We start from the raw sequence: 17,834 nt of genomic DNA, 5'->3' as shown, positions 1-17,834 counted from the left end.
AGGTTTGTGCATGCTGTCTATAAAAAGATAATGGCCCAAGTCAAGGCCATTCAATTGGAAATTAGATGTAGTGCCAGAAATATGTATGCTGGGCCTGGAGGTGGTGGCTCATGCCTGTAATCTCAGCACTTTGGGAGGCCTTGGCGGGCAAATCACTTGAGGCCAGGAGTTCGAGACTACACTGGTCAACATGGTGAAATTCCATCTCTACTAAAAATACAAAAAATTACCTGGGCATGCTGGTGCACGCCTGTAATCCCAGCTACTCAGGAAGCTGAGGCACAAGAATTACTTAAACCTGGGAGGTGGAGGCTGCAGTGTGCCAAGATCGTGCCACTGCACTCCAGCCTGGGTGACAGAGTGATAACCTGTCTAAAAACAACAACAACAACAACAACAAAGAAAAATATGTATGTATGAAAAGATGGAGCCGGGCGTGGTGGCTCACGCCTATAATCCCAGCACTTTCGGAGGCCAAGGTGGGTGGATCACCTGATGTCAGGAGTTCAAGACCAGCCTGGCCAACGTGGTGAAACCCTGTCTCTACTAAAAATACAAAAATGAGCTGGGCGTAGTGGCAGGCGCCTATAATCCCAGCTACTTGGAAGGCTGAGGCAGGAGAATCGCTTGATCCCAGGAGGTGGAGGTTGCAGTGAGCTGAGATTGCGCCACTGCACTCCAGCGTGGGCAACAAGAGTGAAACCTCGTCTCAAAAAAAAAAAAAAAAAAAAAAAAAAGAAAAGATGGATAAAATTACAGGTGTATGTTTTCTAAATTTGCATTTTCTATGTAGAATTTTATCTAAACATGTGAATGTGTGCAGGTCTGTGTGTACATTCCTTTATATTCCTGATTTCTACACTGATTAAAAGGCCAAACAGAGACAATCTGATAGCAGCCTAACCTAATACTAGAATGAATACTGAAGTAATAGAACATCAAATTAATTGAATGACTGGAAGAGATCTAAAAAACACATTTTCCAAAAAGAAATTAGATTAGAATTAAGGTACATTGGTCAGTAATTTGCCTCCAAGATGAGAAGTAGAAGTGTCCTTCTTAGGAGTTCTGGCTACTGAGTTAAATCTAATCTCTTATACTTGCATAGTTATTTGAATAGATCTGTTTGGGCAGTTTGTGTCACTCTGAGCAAGTTAGCTAGTATTTCTTTGCTAAATTTCTCCTACTGAGGAAAACGGCTTTTAACTCAGTGCTTTGCAAGGATTAGATGAGATACTGCATGTGAAGCTCTCTGCACCATTTTTGGCACATAGAAGCAGCTTGATAACCTGTGGCTGCTGCTGCTGTTACTGTTATTGGCTATTGTAATTTTGTCTCAGCCACTGAACTCAGTCCAGTAGAGTCCTCGTGATTCCCGGTGGAAAAGATGCATGCTTATGGTAGACAAAATCCTCAAATGACCGATTGCCTTCCCCAAAAACTTCTCAATAGTGTTATATGATTTCATGCAAACTCTGAAATGGCAATTAATCCAGGGAAAAGAAAAATTAAAAACAGAAGAATTAATCAGCACATGGCAAGAATTTGAAGAAAGGAAGCAATATCTTAACCTAGACAAAATGCACTAGCAACCAAGCCACACAATAAACAGTCATGAAGCCAAATGTATCACAGGGGATAAGTGAAGATTTGAAAGTCAAACAACCTTCCCATAATTCTGTAACCGATCCCCCAATTCCTCAGCAAAACCTGGCATGGTCCAAACCCCAACCCTTTGGATCTAATTGCAGAGGCTTTTGAAAAGAGCAGTTATGCTAAGTCATGCAGAACTTGCTCATAATCAAAGCACTGCAGGGGTCAGGCATGGGGGGGTAGGCAACAACAACAAAAAATAAAACAAAAACAAAAGAAACACTACCAGAGGCTAATGCATCCCCTAGGGAGAGATGACCAGCAAAGCCGGGAATTTGTTACAAAGGAGAACTAAAATGGAAAGGTTAATACAGAAAAAAGCTCTCCATCTAGCTTGTACAGATCATGGGCAAATGAAAGACCCTGGGCTAATTCATCAAAGACACTGAAAGAGCTCAAAGTCATCAGAGCATCTGAAGTGGGCACCTTTTATGTAGACAAAAGGAAAAAGGATGCTATCTGAAGAGAACAATTTGTACAGACTGAGTTGTTCAGCTTCCTAAGAAATGCTCTATAGTGACGGGTTTGGAATAAACAAAAATATAATATATGTGTAATTGTATCTATTTTATGATAAGATAATCATTCAGAATGATAAATCGTGTTAATATCTTAACTGTTACTTCTTGAATGAGTGATCCCAGTTGTTCTTTCAGAATGATAAATCGTGTTAATATCTTAACTGTTTCTTCCTGAATGAGTGATCCCAATTGTTCTTTAAGTAGTGTTGTCTCTAAGTGGCAAGGCAGGCTTCGTTGTAACTTTATACTGACTCCCTTGGCTGTTAGGTGGAATCTTATCTGAACATGTCACCTCCACAGCTCACAAAGCCTATCATACTCAGCCTTTTGGTGAGCAATGCCACTTCTCTGTAGATGTCAGCCTTTCAAAATGTATGTGGTCAATGCAGTGTAGCTGAGTGTTTTTAGAGCACAGCAAAGGAATTTATCAAGGTATCAGGCATTTTCCTTTTCTCCCAACAGACCTGTTTTTCCTGTTACTGTGCAGGTGTTGGCAACTCCCTGCGCTTTCCCAGGTGGTCTCTGACAGGAACCATCTTGCACGTTCTTTTCACAGTGGTGTCGGCAAGGTCAGTGCGTAAAGTTTGGGGAGCTCGGGCCCCGGCCCATCCACGGCCAGTGGTCCGCCTGGTCGAAGTGGTCAGAATGTTCCCGGACATGTGGTGGAGGAGTCAAGTACCAGGAGAGACACTGCAATAACCCCAAGTAAGCCTCCAGCAGAAAGTTAGTCTTTGCAAGGCCTTAACCTTCAGCCTGTAACACACTGGTTTTTCTTGTTCATACTTTAAGAACTTTATTTTTTTATTTTTAATTATTATGGCTACATAATGGTTATACATATTTATGGGGTACATGTGATATGTTGATACAGGTATACAAGGTGAAATGATCAAATCAGCATAATGAGGTATCCATCACTTCAAGCCTTTATTGTTTCTTTATTAAAAAACATTCCAATATCATTTCTTTATTAGGCCCATTCCACTGTTTTAATTATTTTAAGATATACAATGAATTATTGTTAACTATAGTCACCCTATTTGTGCTACTGAATACTAGATCTTATTCATTCTAACTATATTTTTGTACCCATTAACCACGCTGATATTACCGTTCTCCCTGCCCACTACCCTTCCCAGCTCTGTCAATCCACTCTCTAGCTCTAGCTCTGTGAGTTCCATTTTTCTTTTTTTTTAGCTCTCACATGGGAGAAGATACAATATTTGTCTTTCTCCATTTGGCTTATTTCACTTAATATAATATCCTCCAGTTCCATTCATGTTGTTGCAAATAACAAGATTTCATTTTTATAATGGCCGAATAGTATTAAATAGGATTCATAGTATTAAGGAGGATTAATACTATCATAATAGGCTGAATACCATTAATTCAAATAATACTATTATACTATATTATATATAATTACTATTAATATATAGTATTATGTAATACTATATACTATAGTATATAGTATATACATAGTATATATAATACTATATATTTACTATATATACTATATATATAATGTATATACTATATATACTATATATATAATGTATATACTATATATACTATATATACACTATATATAGTATATATATACACTATGTATATACTATATATAGTGTATATATAGTACATATAGTATATATACTACATATATAGTATGTATATAGTATATAATATATAGTATATAGTATTATATATAGTATATGGTATATAGTATTATAATACCATTAATTCAAATAATACTATTATACTATATTATATATAATTACTATTAATATATAGTATTATATATACTATATATACTATTATAATACTATATACCATATACTATATATAATACTATATACTATAGTATATATAGTATATATAATACTATATACTATAGTATATATTGTATATATAATACTATATATACTATAGTATATGTAGTATATATTGTATATATAATACTATATATACTATAGTATATGTAGTATATATAATACTATAGACTATAGTATATGTAGTATATATAATACTATAGACTATAGTATATGTAGTATATATAATACTATAGACTATAGTATATGTAGTATATATAATACTATAGACTATAGTATATGTAGTATATATAATACTATAGACTATAGTATATGTAGTATATATAATACTATATACTATTATATATAGTATATATAATACTATATACTATATATTATATATTATGTAGTATTATATAATACGTATAATAGTATAATATATGTAGTATTATTTATACTGTATATTATATATAGCATATATACTATATATTACATGTAATACATAACACTATATATTATATGTAGCATATATGACACTATATATTATATATAGCATATACGACACTATTGTATATAGCATATATGACACTATATATTACAGTATTTATATTTAGTATATACAACACTATATATTATACTATTAATATCTAGTATCTATATTATACTATGTAGCAGCATTAGTAGAATGAATGGATAAAGAAAACATGGCACACTATTCAATTATGTATATGTGCCATATTTTCTTTATTTATTCGTCCACTGAAGGACTCTTAGGTTACTTCCATATCTTGGTTATTGTGAATAATGCTGCAGTGAACATGGGAATACCGATATCTCTGTACACTGATTTCCTTTCTTTGGGGTATTCCTTCCTTTTGGGATTTTTTTGGGATTGCTTTTAGTTTTTTGAGGAACCACCATGCTAATTTACATTCCCACCAACAGAATACACTGTTTTATTTTTTTCTGGTATTTCTTTTTTTATTATTATTTTACTTTAAGTTCTTGGATACATATGCAGAATGTGCAGGTTTGTTACATAGGTATATATGTGCCATGGTGGTTTGCTGCACCTCTCAACCCATCATCTAGGCTTTAAGCCCCACATGCATTAGGTATTTGTCGTAAAGCTCTCCCTCCCCTTGCTCCCCACCCCCCGACAGGCCCTGATGTCGTTTTAAAGTGCCATTTTCTTCCCTCCGGTGAGTAACAGTCAACCAGAGTTTTCCTGTTTGCATATAAAGTCCTTGTGCACCGAGCGAAGGTATGGTGGGCAGAAACCAAAACACAGCAGAGGAGTCATTCTCTATGGGACTGTGATGATCCAGTAAGACTCTGAGCTACTCTGTTCATCTACACTAGGGTTCTACAGTCATATAATTAAATACTTGTGATATTGTAGAATAGAAAAGTTTGGCTGGCAAACCTTGTGAGTGTCTCTCAAACTGGTGAACTGCAGAAAGTATGCTGATTTTTGCCTTGCAGGAATGTACATCAACATGTGTTGACAGATCTGCCTGACTTTTCAAGAGAAACCAGAAATACGGAAAAATGCTGCGTGTGAAATTTCCCAATTTTAAAAATATTGACAGCAAATTCAATTTTCTTTAAAGACAGAAAAACGCACTGTGACAACTAGTCAAATCAGCTGTGGATTGAAATTGGCCTGTGGTCACCTGTGGGCACTGTTTTGTCTGGTCATACTGGAGTCTGAACTGCAGTTTGTGCTCTGTGCACATGAAGGTGGTTTTATGTTACTTTTGTATGCTCTAACTCCCACATGAAACATGTGTGAGATGTAGATTTTCCAGTTGGCAGAATGATGTAGACAGAGCCCAGGTTTTGGCGATAGATAGAATCTAAACCCTGTGTCTGCCACTTCTTAACTCTGTGGCTTTGTAAAAGTCATTTGACTTGGGTTTACGTATAAAAAAATGTAGAAGATAACCTTGGAAGGTTGGAGGAGGATTAGAAATTGCATCTGTAGGATGCTTGACAGACTGGGGAACATTCAGTGGGCATTCACCAAAAGGTTCTGGGATCTGTGTGGTTTTCATCATCCTCATCCCAAGCTCACCAGGAGGACAGGGTCACAGAGGGTCAGCCCACCGAAGCAGGGTGGAGAGGCAGAGCCTTTACTGATGAAACTGACTTTTGAAGAATGTGATGGAGTGAGAAGAATGTGATGGAACCTTGGAAAACAGATTTAATTTACAACACAATTTAAGTCGGTAGCATAGTGCAGAGGATGAGAACATAGACTCTGAAGTTTGACAGACCGTTTCTGCATCCTGACCCTAATACTTCTGATCTATGACCACAGACAACTTAGTCTTCCTGCTCCAGATTCCTCACTTATAAAAACGGGATAACGATAATACCTATGTCAACTGAGTTAACGTTTGTAAAGTGCTTTAGAAGAGGGTCTGACATGTCGTTAGCATTGCGTAACTATTTGGTAAATTGAGAAGTAACGACACTAGAGCAAAAGGAAGTTTTTAAAAAGATGAATGGTACTTCATTTGAGTCAGCAGTCTGAGTTAGATAAAAAGTCTATTTTTTTCCCAAAATATAAAGCAGAGTTTGGAGACACTTTGACCATCACGTGTTAGGTGCTACTTGGAATATCGCAGGCTAAAATAGATCTTTTCAATTTCAGCACTATTGACATGGGCTGGAAAATTCTTTGTTGTGGAGGATTGTCCTGTACATGGTAAGATGTTTAGCAGCATCCCTGCCCTTGACCTGCTAGTACCAGTAGGATCTACTCTTCTTCCCTCCACCCACCAAACTGTGACAACCAAAAATGTCTCCAGACATTGCCAAATGTCCTACATGGGACAAAATAATCTCTGATTGGGACTCACAGATGTAATCAGGCCCAGTGACTGAATGTAATGATAAGGACAAAATAATCTCTGATTGGGACTCACAGATGTAATCAGGCCCAGTGACTGAATGTAATGATAAGGAGGCTGGCGATGCGTTTGCAACTTATACCAGGTTATTGTTTTAATAACAATATTAAAACAATTAATGATGTTGTTTTAGTATCTCCTGGTTTAAGCAGGAGGGTAGTTTTTAGCCTCCTGATACTTTGGACGCAGCCATGTCTTAAGTTGATTTGTTAAAATCATATTACTTTACATTTTTGAAGTATAGTTCATGGATCTGGTTTTCATACATTACAACATTTTACAATCTCGATATTTTCCCAAGAAAGACATAGATTACCTAATTCAATAGCTCTGCTGGTAAAGTGCATGAATGACGCCCCTGAGATTTAAATTAAAACCTCTCTCATGTCTGTAGGATTGAGAGCTCTCATTATAATAGGGCATTGTTCATGGAAACAACATATTGTAATTTAGAGATGCCTAATAGAATAATTAATCACTAAAGTATTTTCATTCAGTGGAGTTTTATCATTTAAAACAAGATGAAAAATAAATCAGGATACTGTTTACTTTAACTCTGCATGAAGCCAAAAATAAAACAAGTAGATGATAGGCTCTCCCAAGACAACTGAATTAATTGTTCTCTCTCTGTTCTTGTTTCACTCTGTTGCAGTAATGCTGTTTTTTCTCCTTGTTTCAAGTTATGGATTTCTTTCTTGCTTCAGTTTAAGCATTTGGTTCTATTCACATCACTCAGTGTAGCCATTTTCATTGTCTCATCTGAGAAGCAGTGTGAGGTTTCTGTTTCATATAAAGGTGTTTTTCCCAGAACAGATTTTATTTCTTAAAAAATGAATGATTCTTGGCTGATTCATAGATTTACCAATTTTTTTTGTTGACGGCTATCTGGCTCTGGAATGGCCAATGCCAGGCAGACAGGGACATCCTTTGTCCCATGTAAGTGGTAAATAGTTTTAACTAATGGAAGCCCTGTTTTTCATTGAGCCCTCCTATGCCTCAGGGACCTTCCCAGTGTCCTCCTTTAGGCATTTGTTCTCAATCAGATTAGAACTGACACATAAGTTGAAACCTGCTGCCTAATCCAGTTATTTCACAGATGAGTAACCAGGGGAGGCAGAGGGCCCCATTCACGGTAGCAACTCTTGCTCAAGTCCCCATGCTGGTAATGGCAGAGTCAGATTAAGATCCCATAGTCTTAATCCTTTGACATTTTTCATTTTTTTCTGGTTCCTTGTTTACTAAACTATCACCCTATAAGGGATCCCAGTGAAATTCCTATAAACTCTCCAAGAAAATTATTAGTGATGTGCTAAGGTGTACTAGAACTTTTCTAAAACATGAGTCTATTTGAGAAAGAATTGTCTGCTAACTCTCACGCCACTTAGCTCATGGAGGAAAATCATGGCCTCAGAAGAATAATTGAATCTAATTGGTGGTGTATTTTCCAACTAGTAATTTGAGGCTCAGCTGGTTATCAGAATCACCAGGTGTGTTTTTAAAAATACTGATTTCTGAATCTTCCATATCTCATATTCTTATTGAGAAAGTGTGTGGAGGTCCCCAGGAGTCTGTGTATGTGTATAGTTTAACAGAGCTCTCCAAGTGATTCTAATACTCACCCAAGCAACACCATTGTAACTATTTGTAGTCAGGACTTGATAAATGATGCAGAAGCAAATGATGGTATGCTCTTTATAGTTGTCTAATATAAGGACAAAATCATGTGCCTAGGTTTTTGTTTTCTATTTCTATATTTCTTTTTAATATTAAAGAACTTCTTACACCAAGACATATTATGATAGAATTTTCTGTAAAGTTAGGCTAACACTCATGTTCAAAGCTGCAGAAAAATATTGCCTATATTTTTATGGAAATGGCCAAATGCTTGCTAGCAATTACTTTTGATCACTTTGACCATATCCCATAATTAAAAATGAAATGTATTAGTATATAAAAATCAGATCACATAATACTCAGCACAGGGTAGGTACTCAATACAAAAGCATAAGGCATTTAAAAATAGTTATAATTTATTTATTCTGACTCTGCCCTAGATACTGCCCTACATTCTTTACAAAAGTTAGATCAGTTAATTGTCACAACTGTTCCTGTTTTGCAAATGAGAAGGTTACATAAAATCACCTAAAATTAAGCTGGTAGGAAGCAGAGAATACTGTATTTAAATCAGAGTCTGGCCAGGTTTGGTGGATCATGCTTGTAATTCCAGCACTTGGGGAGGCCAATGCAGAAGAATTGCTTGAGGCCAGGAGTTTGAGACCAGCCTGGGCAACACAGACCCTCATCTCTATAAAAAATTTTAAAGTTTGCCAGGCATGGTGGCACATGCCTGTAGTCCTAACTACTCAGGAGGCTGAGGCAGGAGGATAACTTGAGTTCAGGAATTTGAGGCTGCAGTGAGCCATGATGGTGCCACTTCACTCCAGCCTAGGTGATAGAGCAAGACTCCATCTCAAAATTTAAAAAAAAAAAAAGAGAGAGAATCTGCCTCATTGTAAAAGGTCAGCTCCCTAAACATTGCACCTTACTGTCTATTCTTCTTTCTTTCCATGCCCGGCCCCATGGCCTAAGAACTCAGTTAAATGCAGGCATAGTTAAGTACAAAAAATATCCTGGACTGAGTCCACAGGCCTGAGCTTGAGCTCATCTCTGTTTCTTTCTAGCTGTGTGACCCTCATTCAACAAGTTTTGTAAGCTCTTGTCAGCTGGTTCTCACTTCATCTATGAAAGGAGGACAATGGCTGTATGAATTTGGTGGTCTTTTCCAAGTTACAAGTTCTGTAAGTCGATAAAGTAACACCTTGCAGTCCTCTTTCACTTCATTAACTACATAGAGCCCAAATGAGGTTTATTCGTTAAATCACAGAAAGTCTTAAACTGAGAAATTAGTTTTACATATGCCTTGTAAAGATGACTGGAATATTGAGGCTATGATATAGCACTTTAAGATTTTTCTAAGTGCTTTTCAGATAATCATTTAAGAAGTCTTCAGGGATTTGATTTATCACAATGGCTGCTGCATGTTTAAGTAGTTGCTCCAGAGTGTTTTGAAATAGCATAAAAATCTCATTCTGGCAGCGTGACATTTCCCGTTTCTGTTGAATCCATTTTAGCATGCAGTTATAGGAGGATGGGATAAATTAATTATGCTGAAGCAATTCCAGGGCTGTTTTAGAGCATACTTGTGCTTCCTAAAGAGACAAGGAATTTTAATCACATAAATGTATTAACCTGGAGCCGCCTTTCATGTTATACAAGATGATCCATAGTTGAGTTTTGGCCTTCAGAGAAAACCTCAAAATGGGAGGAGTCACAAGAAGCCACATCTTTGTACACGGAGTAAGCTGGATACGATGTTATGGGTAATTTTCAATGTGGTGGTGCTTTTTTTCCCTTTATTTTGCTTTCTCGTTTTTGCATATTAGAATCTGCCTACCAAGATCTTAAAGAGCTTACCTTTACATCGTAATTATTTATGTTCTAATGGAATTCCCTACTCTGGAAATCCATTTCCCATTGTGCTTGGCAGGAAAGGAGTAGGCCACCTGCAAAGCTGAAAAGTGACTATGCTGATGAAAACAAGAGAATGTTTTCCCTCTGGGTTCAGAATCAATCAGAAGAAACACAAAACAGTCATATTATACTCAAAATGTCTCAGTGACTGACAGCTGGATTGGGGAGAGCAGCAAATGGTGCTTTCTGTTCCTTCTCCCCAATGTGCTGTCATTCTATGTAATAGCAGGTGCATGGCAAAGTGTGGGAAGATAATGAGAGTATTAGGAAATGGGAGAAAGCTGGAGAGATAGCTTGGGTCCATGTTTGAACAGCTTTTGATGCCAAAAGATAGGGTATGTGCATGTAGCACACAAGCACACATATACAGTAAAAAAACATTTAGGTGTATTTACAGATTTCCTTAACACAGGAGCTAATATGATGAGGGTCAAGAATATCCCTTCAGTTAGAATAACAGTCTCCAGTTTTATCCAGGTTGCTGTGAATGCCATTATTTCATTACTTTTTTATGGCTGGGTAGTAGTCCATGGTCTGTATACACCACATTTCTTGACTCGTTGATTGATGTGCATTTGGTCTGGTTCCATATTTTTGCAATTGCAAATTGTGCTGCCATAAACTCAGGAATGGAAAACCAAACATTGTATGTTCTCACTCACATGTAGGAGCTAAGCTATGAGGACACAAAGGCATAAGAATGATACATTGGACTTTGGGGACTCAAGGGAAAGGGTAGGGGGTGGCAAGGGATAAAAGACTACACGTTGGGTACAGGGTACACTGATCGGGTGAGGGGTGTACTATAATCTCAGAAATGACTACTAAAGAACTTATTTATGTAACCAAACAACCTATTGAAATAAAAAAAATTAAAAAATTGTTCTACCTTAAAGACACATGCACGTGTATGTTCATTGTAGCACTATTCATGATAGCAAAGGCATGGAATCAACCTGAATGCCCATCAACAGTAGACTGGATAAAGAAATGTGATACATATACACCATGGAATACTATGCAGCCATAAAAAAGAGTGAGATCATGTCCTTTGCTGTCAGATGGATAGAGCTGGAGGTCATTCTCGTAAGCCAACTAAGGCAGGAACAGAAAACCAAATATCACATATTCTTCCTTATAAGTGGGAGCTAAACATTGAGAACATATGGACACAAAGATTGAGGGTGGAGGGTTGGAGGAGGGAGAGGATTGAAAAACTACATGTCAGATATTATGCTTATTACCTGGGTGATGAAATAGTCTATATACCAAACCCATGCGAGACGCAATTTAACTGTATAACAAACCTTTACATGTACCCCTGAACCTAGAATAAAAGTTTAAAAAATTTTTTTAAATTTAAAAACAAAAGAATATCCTTTCATCCTGGGTGCAGTGGTTCACACCTGTATTCCCCACACTTTGGGAGCCTGAGTGGGGTGGATCACTTGAGCTGAGGAGTTTGAGACTGGCCTGGGCAACATGGCAAAACCACATCTCAGCAAAAAGTACACAAATTAGCCAGGTGTAGTGGTGCATGCCTCTAGTCCCAGCTACTTGGGAGGCTGAGGTAGGAGGCTAACCTGAGCCAGAGAGGTGGAGGCAGCAGTGAGCCGAGATCATGCCACTGCATTCCAGACTGGGCAACAGTGTGAGACCCTATCTCAAAAATAATAAAAGAAAAAGTAAAAATTCTTTCATCAGTGTTTAAGGAAATGGACAGAATGTAAACATTGGATTGGTGATGGCAAATGAATTTGATTTAGCATGCCAATTTTAATGAGTAAACAGTGGTAATGAAAAGAACGAGAAAAAAATCCCCTGATTGATTACTTACGTCTAGCCTAGATTCAAGAAGGAAGGTGTTAAGTTGTATGCTATGTACTTCCATTCTTGTAATAGACTGTATGCATTTGCATACACTGTGGCAATGCTCATCTTAATTACCCCTCTTCATATTATTGCATGTGACTAATAATGAGCCCTTTGATTGCTAACATTAAAATTCATTAATTTCATTTTCAGGCCTCAGTATGGTGGCAAATTCTGTCCAGGTTCTAGCCGTATTTATCAGCTGTGCAACATTAACCCTTGCAATGAAAATAGCTTGGATTTTCGGGCTCAACAGTGCGCAGAATATAACAGCAAACCTTTCCGTGGATGGTTCTACCAGTGGAAACCCTATACAAAAGTGGAAGGTAATTTGGTCTCTGTGACATTCAAATAAGTCTCTATGTGGATAATAATGGGATTGACCAATACAGAAGAAATTGCTGCTTGTATCAAAGAGTTTGAATGTTTACCTTTCACTCCCCAGACCCATCCTGGCTCAGTGTTTCATTCCATGGGTTTTGTTTATTTTTCCACTGTTTTTTTTTTTTTTTTCCCCATAAGATACCTCTTGTCTCCTACATCTGTAAACCCAAGGTTTCATATGTTTGGAATGTACTTATGTTTCTCAACTTACCTTTGACGTTTTGGCAATTAAGTCTCCCAGGGATCTTAATTGAAATTGGTATGAACTGTCCAGACCAAAAACTCGTGAAACCATATATACCCCATAGAGGCACCATACACAGTAACTGACATGTCAGTTGATTACAAGCATGGGAAGGCCTGTTTGTAGAGTGTGTGCAAGCATGCACACACACACAGAATCATAAATAAAAATTATACTAGGTTCTTGGTACTTACTATACTTAAAGTTATGGCTTGTATTTTACTTTTTAAGTTAATATGTCTTTATTTTGACTGAATAATAAAACGTTACAGCAGAAGAGTTTAATGTAGTTGCTCTTACCTATGTAGAATAAGCTGTCATCATTCTAGTTGTTTCATTACTTCCATCCATTAGATTTATCAAAACTTATTCATGCTGTCTTGAAACAGGATTATATGTGAATCCCAACTGCCCATGTGTAGAATGGAAAGAGACTAAGTTTAATGACAATTCATGGGCTGTTCTGTGCAAAAGCTCAACATGAACCTATATTAATCAGTGATCATAAAAGAAGCTAATATAATTGCAGGCATCATTATAACAAGTAGAGCCTCCAAATCAAAAGAGAGGATTGTGCAGCTTTGCTCAGTATCAGCCCAGCCATTTCAGGAGCACTGATGTGGTTTTGGGTCATGACTGTTTGTCCAGAAAGCATAGGTAGAGACAGTTGTGACAATTCCAAAGCTGTGTCTTAGGAGGAAGTAATGAGGGATCTATAGAGGTTTACTGTACATGAGAAACGACTTACATTCAAAACTTCAAAGAGCTATTGAATAGGAAGGATGTTCGATTTATTTCAAATTGCTTTAGATAACAGAATTAATTCGAGGGCTGAGAACATTCTAGCCATATTATCTCCTCCGAGAGACCTTCCTTGACAGCCTGTCAACATATTCTTCCTTCGTGTTGTTTTCTGAACCCTTTACCCCGTTTTATTCTTCATAGCTCTTCTCAGTGCATGGATGTATTTTTATGTAGTCATTTATTTGTTGTCTTCCTCCCCACAAGAATTTAGGTTCCACAAGGACTAAGCCTTTGTCTACCTTGAGCTTGCTTATATCTCTAGCATCCAAGAACAGCACTTGGTATATATTTATGTAATGGTTATAACTTTTGAAATAAATAAGTAAATAAATATTAACTGTCCAAAATGAAAATATACTCCCTCTATAAGTAACAAGCTCCCCGTCACTAGAGGCATTCTACCAGGAGCTGAGTGATTTCGTAGGAAGCGTGCTGCACAGCAGGTCCCAGAGGATGCTGCAGTTGCTTCCAATTCCAAACTTGGAAGATTTCCTTTCTCTTGGTTGTATACTCTTGAGATCCCATGCTTCCTATCTGTGGTTCTTTCTCCATGACTCTGTTGTCCCTCCTTTTACTTCCTTTTCTATTCTTTGCTTTTACTTTGGCTTCATGGATATTCCTTGGCCTTTATCACATTACATCTTTCATTCAAGTATAGTGTTTATGAAATTGGTCCTGTTATCACCCTTAAAGAAATTCTGTGTTGAAGATATAAGGAGAAAGTTAAACAGATAAATTTTGCAATTTAGAAAATGCTTGCTGATTTCAAAGTTCTTTCACTAATTTTATTGCAGTTTCCACTGAGTAGGGGGCATGCAATTTCATTCATGCATGCAACAGATGTTTACTGAGCTCTTTTTGTGTAGGAGACACTTTGCTAGATGCATAGGAGAATGCATTGAATCAAACATAGATTCCCAGCCTTAGGATCTTACCGCTCAGTGGAGGGAGACAGAAACGTTAAGGCCTTCTAGTCTCTCCTTGTCTCCTTTTGCTACTTATATCAGGGGAGACTGACCATGACTTGAAGGTCTTGTGACATTCCTGCAATTTAGAAGAACAAGGGAAGACTTTTTCATAAATGTGGACAATCTCTGTGCTACAGGAGTGAGGTTTTTTCCCTTCTTTCCTCTGTGTTTCTAATGGACTCATAAACTCACCCAGGAATCTGTGCTTTAAAAAAAAAAAAAAAAAAAAAGAACTTTCTAAAACTTGTTAATTCCTGGAAATGATAGAGAAAAGAAAGGGCACATATGTCATTCAACTCCCTAATCTCATCTGCAAAAATTAGGCATTAAATAAAGCTGCTATTAAAAAAATTATAGATGGGAGAGAAACTTTTAACCCACCCACACATCTGCATATTTGGACTGTGATAATTTAACTCCTTTCACGTTTGAGTTTTGAGTTTGTCTTTTATTGAGAGGTTTTATGAAGCACAACTATTTGCAAACTGTTTACACGTTTGTAAAACTGTTGTTAGGGATATCGCTCAATATCGCCCACATAGGTCTCTTGTGAGAAACGTCATCTGGAATTCCTGGCCAAGAAGAGCTCTTTCTATTTGAGAAATTGGCATAGGAACTCCTTTCTGATAACAAGAGCTCTATAAATATAATTTTTTTAAATTTTTGCCTTTGATATCAGAAACGTCTCAGGGACTTAAGGGCCAATAGAAGTTACCTTTTTGTAGCCTTCAGGACAAGTTTATTTGCTTTCTCTTCATTTTTATGACATGTTTTTTATCTCTATATGTTTTACAAACATAACTAACCATATGCCTTTTCTCCCTGGTGCCTAAAACCTTTTCTCTTAACAGACTGAGTAAATGTCTAAAGTAATCCATGCTCTAAATCAGGGTCATCCAACTATGGCCTGCTGGCCAAATCTGGTGTGTATTTGTTTCATCAGATTTTATTAGAACACAGCCACACTACTTCATTTCTACATTGTCAGTGGCTGACCATCAGGCCTTTGAAACCTGAAGGGTTTACTATCCAGGGAGGCTGGATAGTAACCCATCGATCATGTGTATGGTGACTATCCCTAAGGATGAGAAAAATAAAATTGTTATGTATTACTGTTAAATTAGTTTTATATGGATTATTAAATGGGACTCATGCTTTGAAAGCTACATCATGTGGGCTTATATGTGCATACACACACATTTTCCATTTTCATCATGATAGCTTTCTAAGTAAATTTAATTCATCCTTTTGGCAATTGTATCATTTTTCCTTAGTTTCCTCTTGACCATTTCCTATCTTGATCTTTTGCTTCTAGAGGAAGATCGATGCAAACTGTACTGCAAGGCTGAGAACTTTGAATTTTTTTTTGCAATGTCCAGCAAAGTGAAAGATGGAACTCCCTGCTCCCCAAACAAAAATGATGTTTGTATTGACGGGGTTTGTGAAGTAAGAGAACGTTTCTGCTTTGGAATGCATGAGCATGCTTGTGTTTCATCATGTCATATATGTACCATGAAGAGTGGTGTGAGAGATTGTGTGTCTGGAGAAGAGCAGGTGGCATAGAGGGAAAGGGCAAAGTGTTTCACCGGATTTGAGCACTATATCTTTTTTTTTTTTTTTTTTTTTGAGATGAAATTTCACTCTGTTGCCCAGGCTGGAGTGCAATGGTGCGACCTCGGCTCACTGCAACCTCTGCCTCCTGGGTTCAAGTGATTCTCCTGCTCAGCCTCCCGAGTAGCTGGGATTACAGGTGCATGCCACCATGCCTGGCTAATTTTGTATTTTTAGTAGAGACGGGTTTTCACCATGTTGGCCAGGCTGGTCTTGAACTCCTGACTTCAGGTGATCTGCCCGCTTCAGCCTCCCAAATTGCTGGGATTACAGGCGTGAGCCACCATGCCTGGCCGAGCACCATATCTGCATTCCTCTTTTACTTGTTGCATGAGCCTTGTCCAATTATTTTAGTTTATTTTTTACTCTACTTGCACATATATAGAATGGAGATGATGCTATATCCTACTTTGCATAGGAGCTGTAAAAATGAAATAAGAATGTAAATAATAAACTTTTATTGCATGTGTACTAAGTACCTTTACTACATGATTAGAACCTCACAAATGTATTTTGAAATAATACTATTTGTCCCCAGTTATTTTTCCTTTCACTTTGAGTGCTCATTTTCTCTTCCATTTTAATTTTAGTTTGAGCCCTTTGATCTTCTAAGGGTGTGTGTTTGTACACATGCATGCATGTATATTGTCCAGCATTTTCATATTTGAGTCACACAGCTGGCCTGAATAATCTCAGCTGGTACTAGTGGCAATGGTGACTTTTTATTCCAGTTTCATCCATGAAGAGTCTAAGCTTTAGATGAGTTATACAACCTGCCCAATCATCTAATAATGTCAGGGGAGGGATTTGAACCCCAAGTGAGTCCAACTTGAGGCTGTGATCTTTAAGCATAAGCTGTACTGCTTCCCTAATGTTCTATAAATACAGAGAACAATATAGCTCTCAATTATTCCCAGCCTCTGGCTTCTCTGATCTTTGATTTTCTCACGTTTTTTGTTTTTGTCACAGCTAGTGGGATGCGATCATGAACTAGGCTCTAAAGCAGTTTCAGATGCATGTGGTGTTTGCAAAGGTGATAATTCAACTTGCAAGTTTTATAAAGGCCTGTACCTCAACCAGCATAAAGCAAATGGTGAGAGATGCTGCTCTTTGTTATTGCTAATGAGATACAACTTTTGCTACTGAACAAGTTTGAGTCACGCCAAATGTGGTTGAGCCTTTTACTAGTTCACTGGACACACTAGTGATGGTGGCATTTGTCACTTGTGCAAGACTAAGGGAAGATAGTTGTGAGGAATTTCGTCAATACATTACCTTGTAGAAACAAGCTAAATAAATGCCTTTCTGCTTCGCGTTTTTAGTATGCCGACCAGGCCCCATGTACGTCCAAGTGCATTTGTTCAGCAAAGAAACATTGTGAAACTTACGTGATCTCTACTCACAGCACTAAATGAATATTTAAAGCAGTTATCTGAATATCTTGGGTGAAATTAAACTTTTGATCCCTGTTTTCTGAATTTCATCATTGAAGATACATGGCTCTAAGTTTCTTCCAGAAA

At 37.3% G+C, this 17,834-nt stretch overlaps 1 protein-coding gene across 4 annotated transcripts in view; it reads left to right on the top strand.

Annotated features, from left to right (window-relative positions):
* Nucleotides 1-17,834, top strand: part of ADAMTS18 (ADAM metallopeptidase with thrombospondin type 1 motif 18) — a 152,965-nt gene that overhangs the window by 96,312 nt on the left and 38,819 nt on the right. For all 4 annotated transcript variants that reach the window (XM_063654104.1, XM_054453617.2, XM_054453618.2 and 1 more), the window contains 4 exons: nucleotides 2,731-2,879; nucleotides 12,457-12,629; nucleotides 16,019-16,149; nucleotides 17,284-17,407. In XM_063654104.1, the coding sequence (XP_063510174.1) occupies nucleotides 2,731-2,879; nucleotides 12,457-12,629; nucleotides 16,019-16,149; nucleotides 17,284-17,407 (577 nt within the window). The remainder of the gene's footprint in view (nucleotides 1-2,730; nucleotides 2,880-12,456; nucleotides 12,630-16,018; nucleotides 16,150-17,283; nucleotides 17,408-17,834) is intronic.

The sequence above is a fragment of the Pongo pygmaeus genome, chromosome 18 (genome assembly GCF_028885625.2).
Source record: "Pongo pygmaeus isolate AG05252 chromosome 18, NHGRI_mPonPyg2-v2.0_pri, whole genome shotgun sequence".
Classification (NCBI taxonomy): domain Eukaryota; kingdom Metazoa; phylum Chordata; class Mammalia; order Primates; family Hominidae; genus Pongo; species Pongo pygmaeus.
The sequence above is the reverse complement of the archived record's forward strand: the minus strand, read 5'-3'. Positions and strand labels throughout refer to the sequence as shown.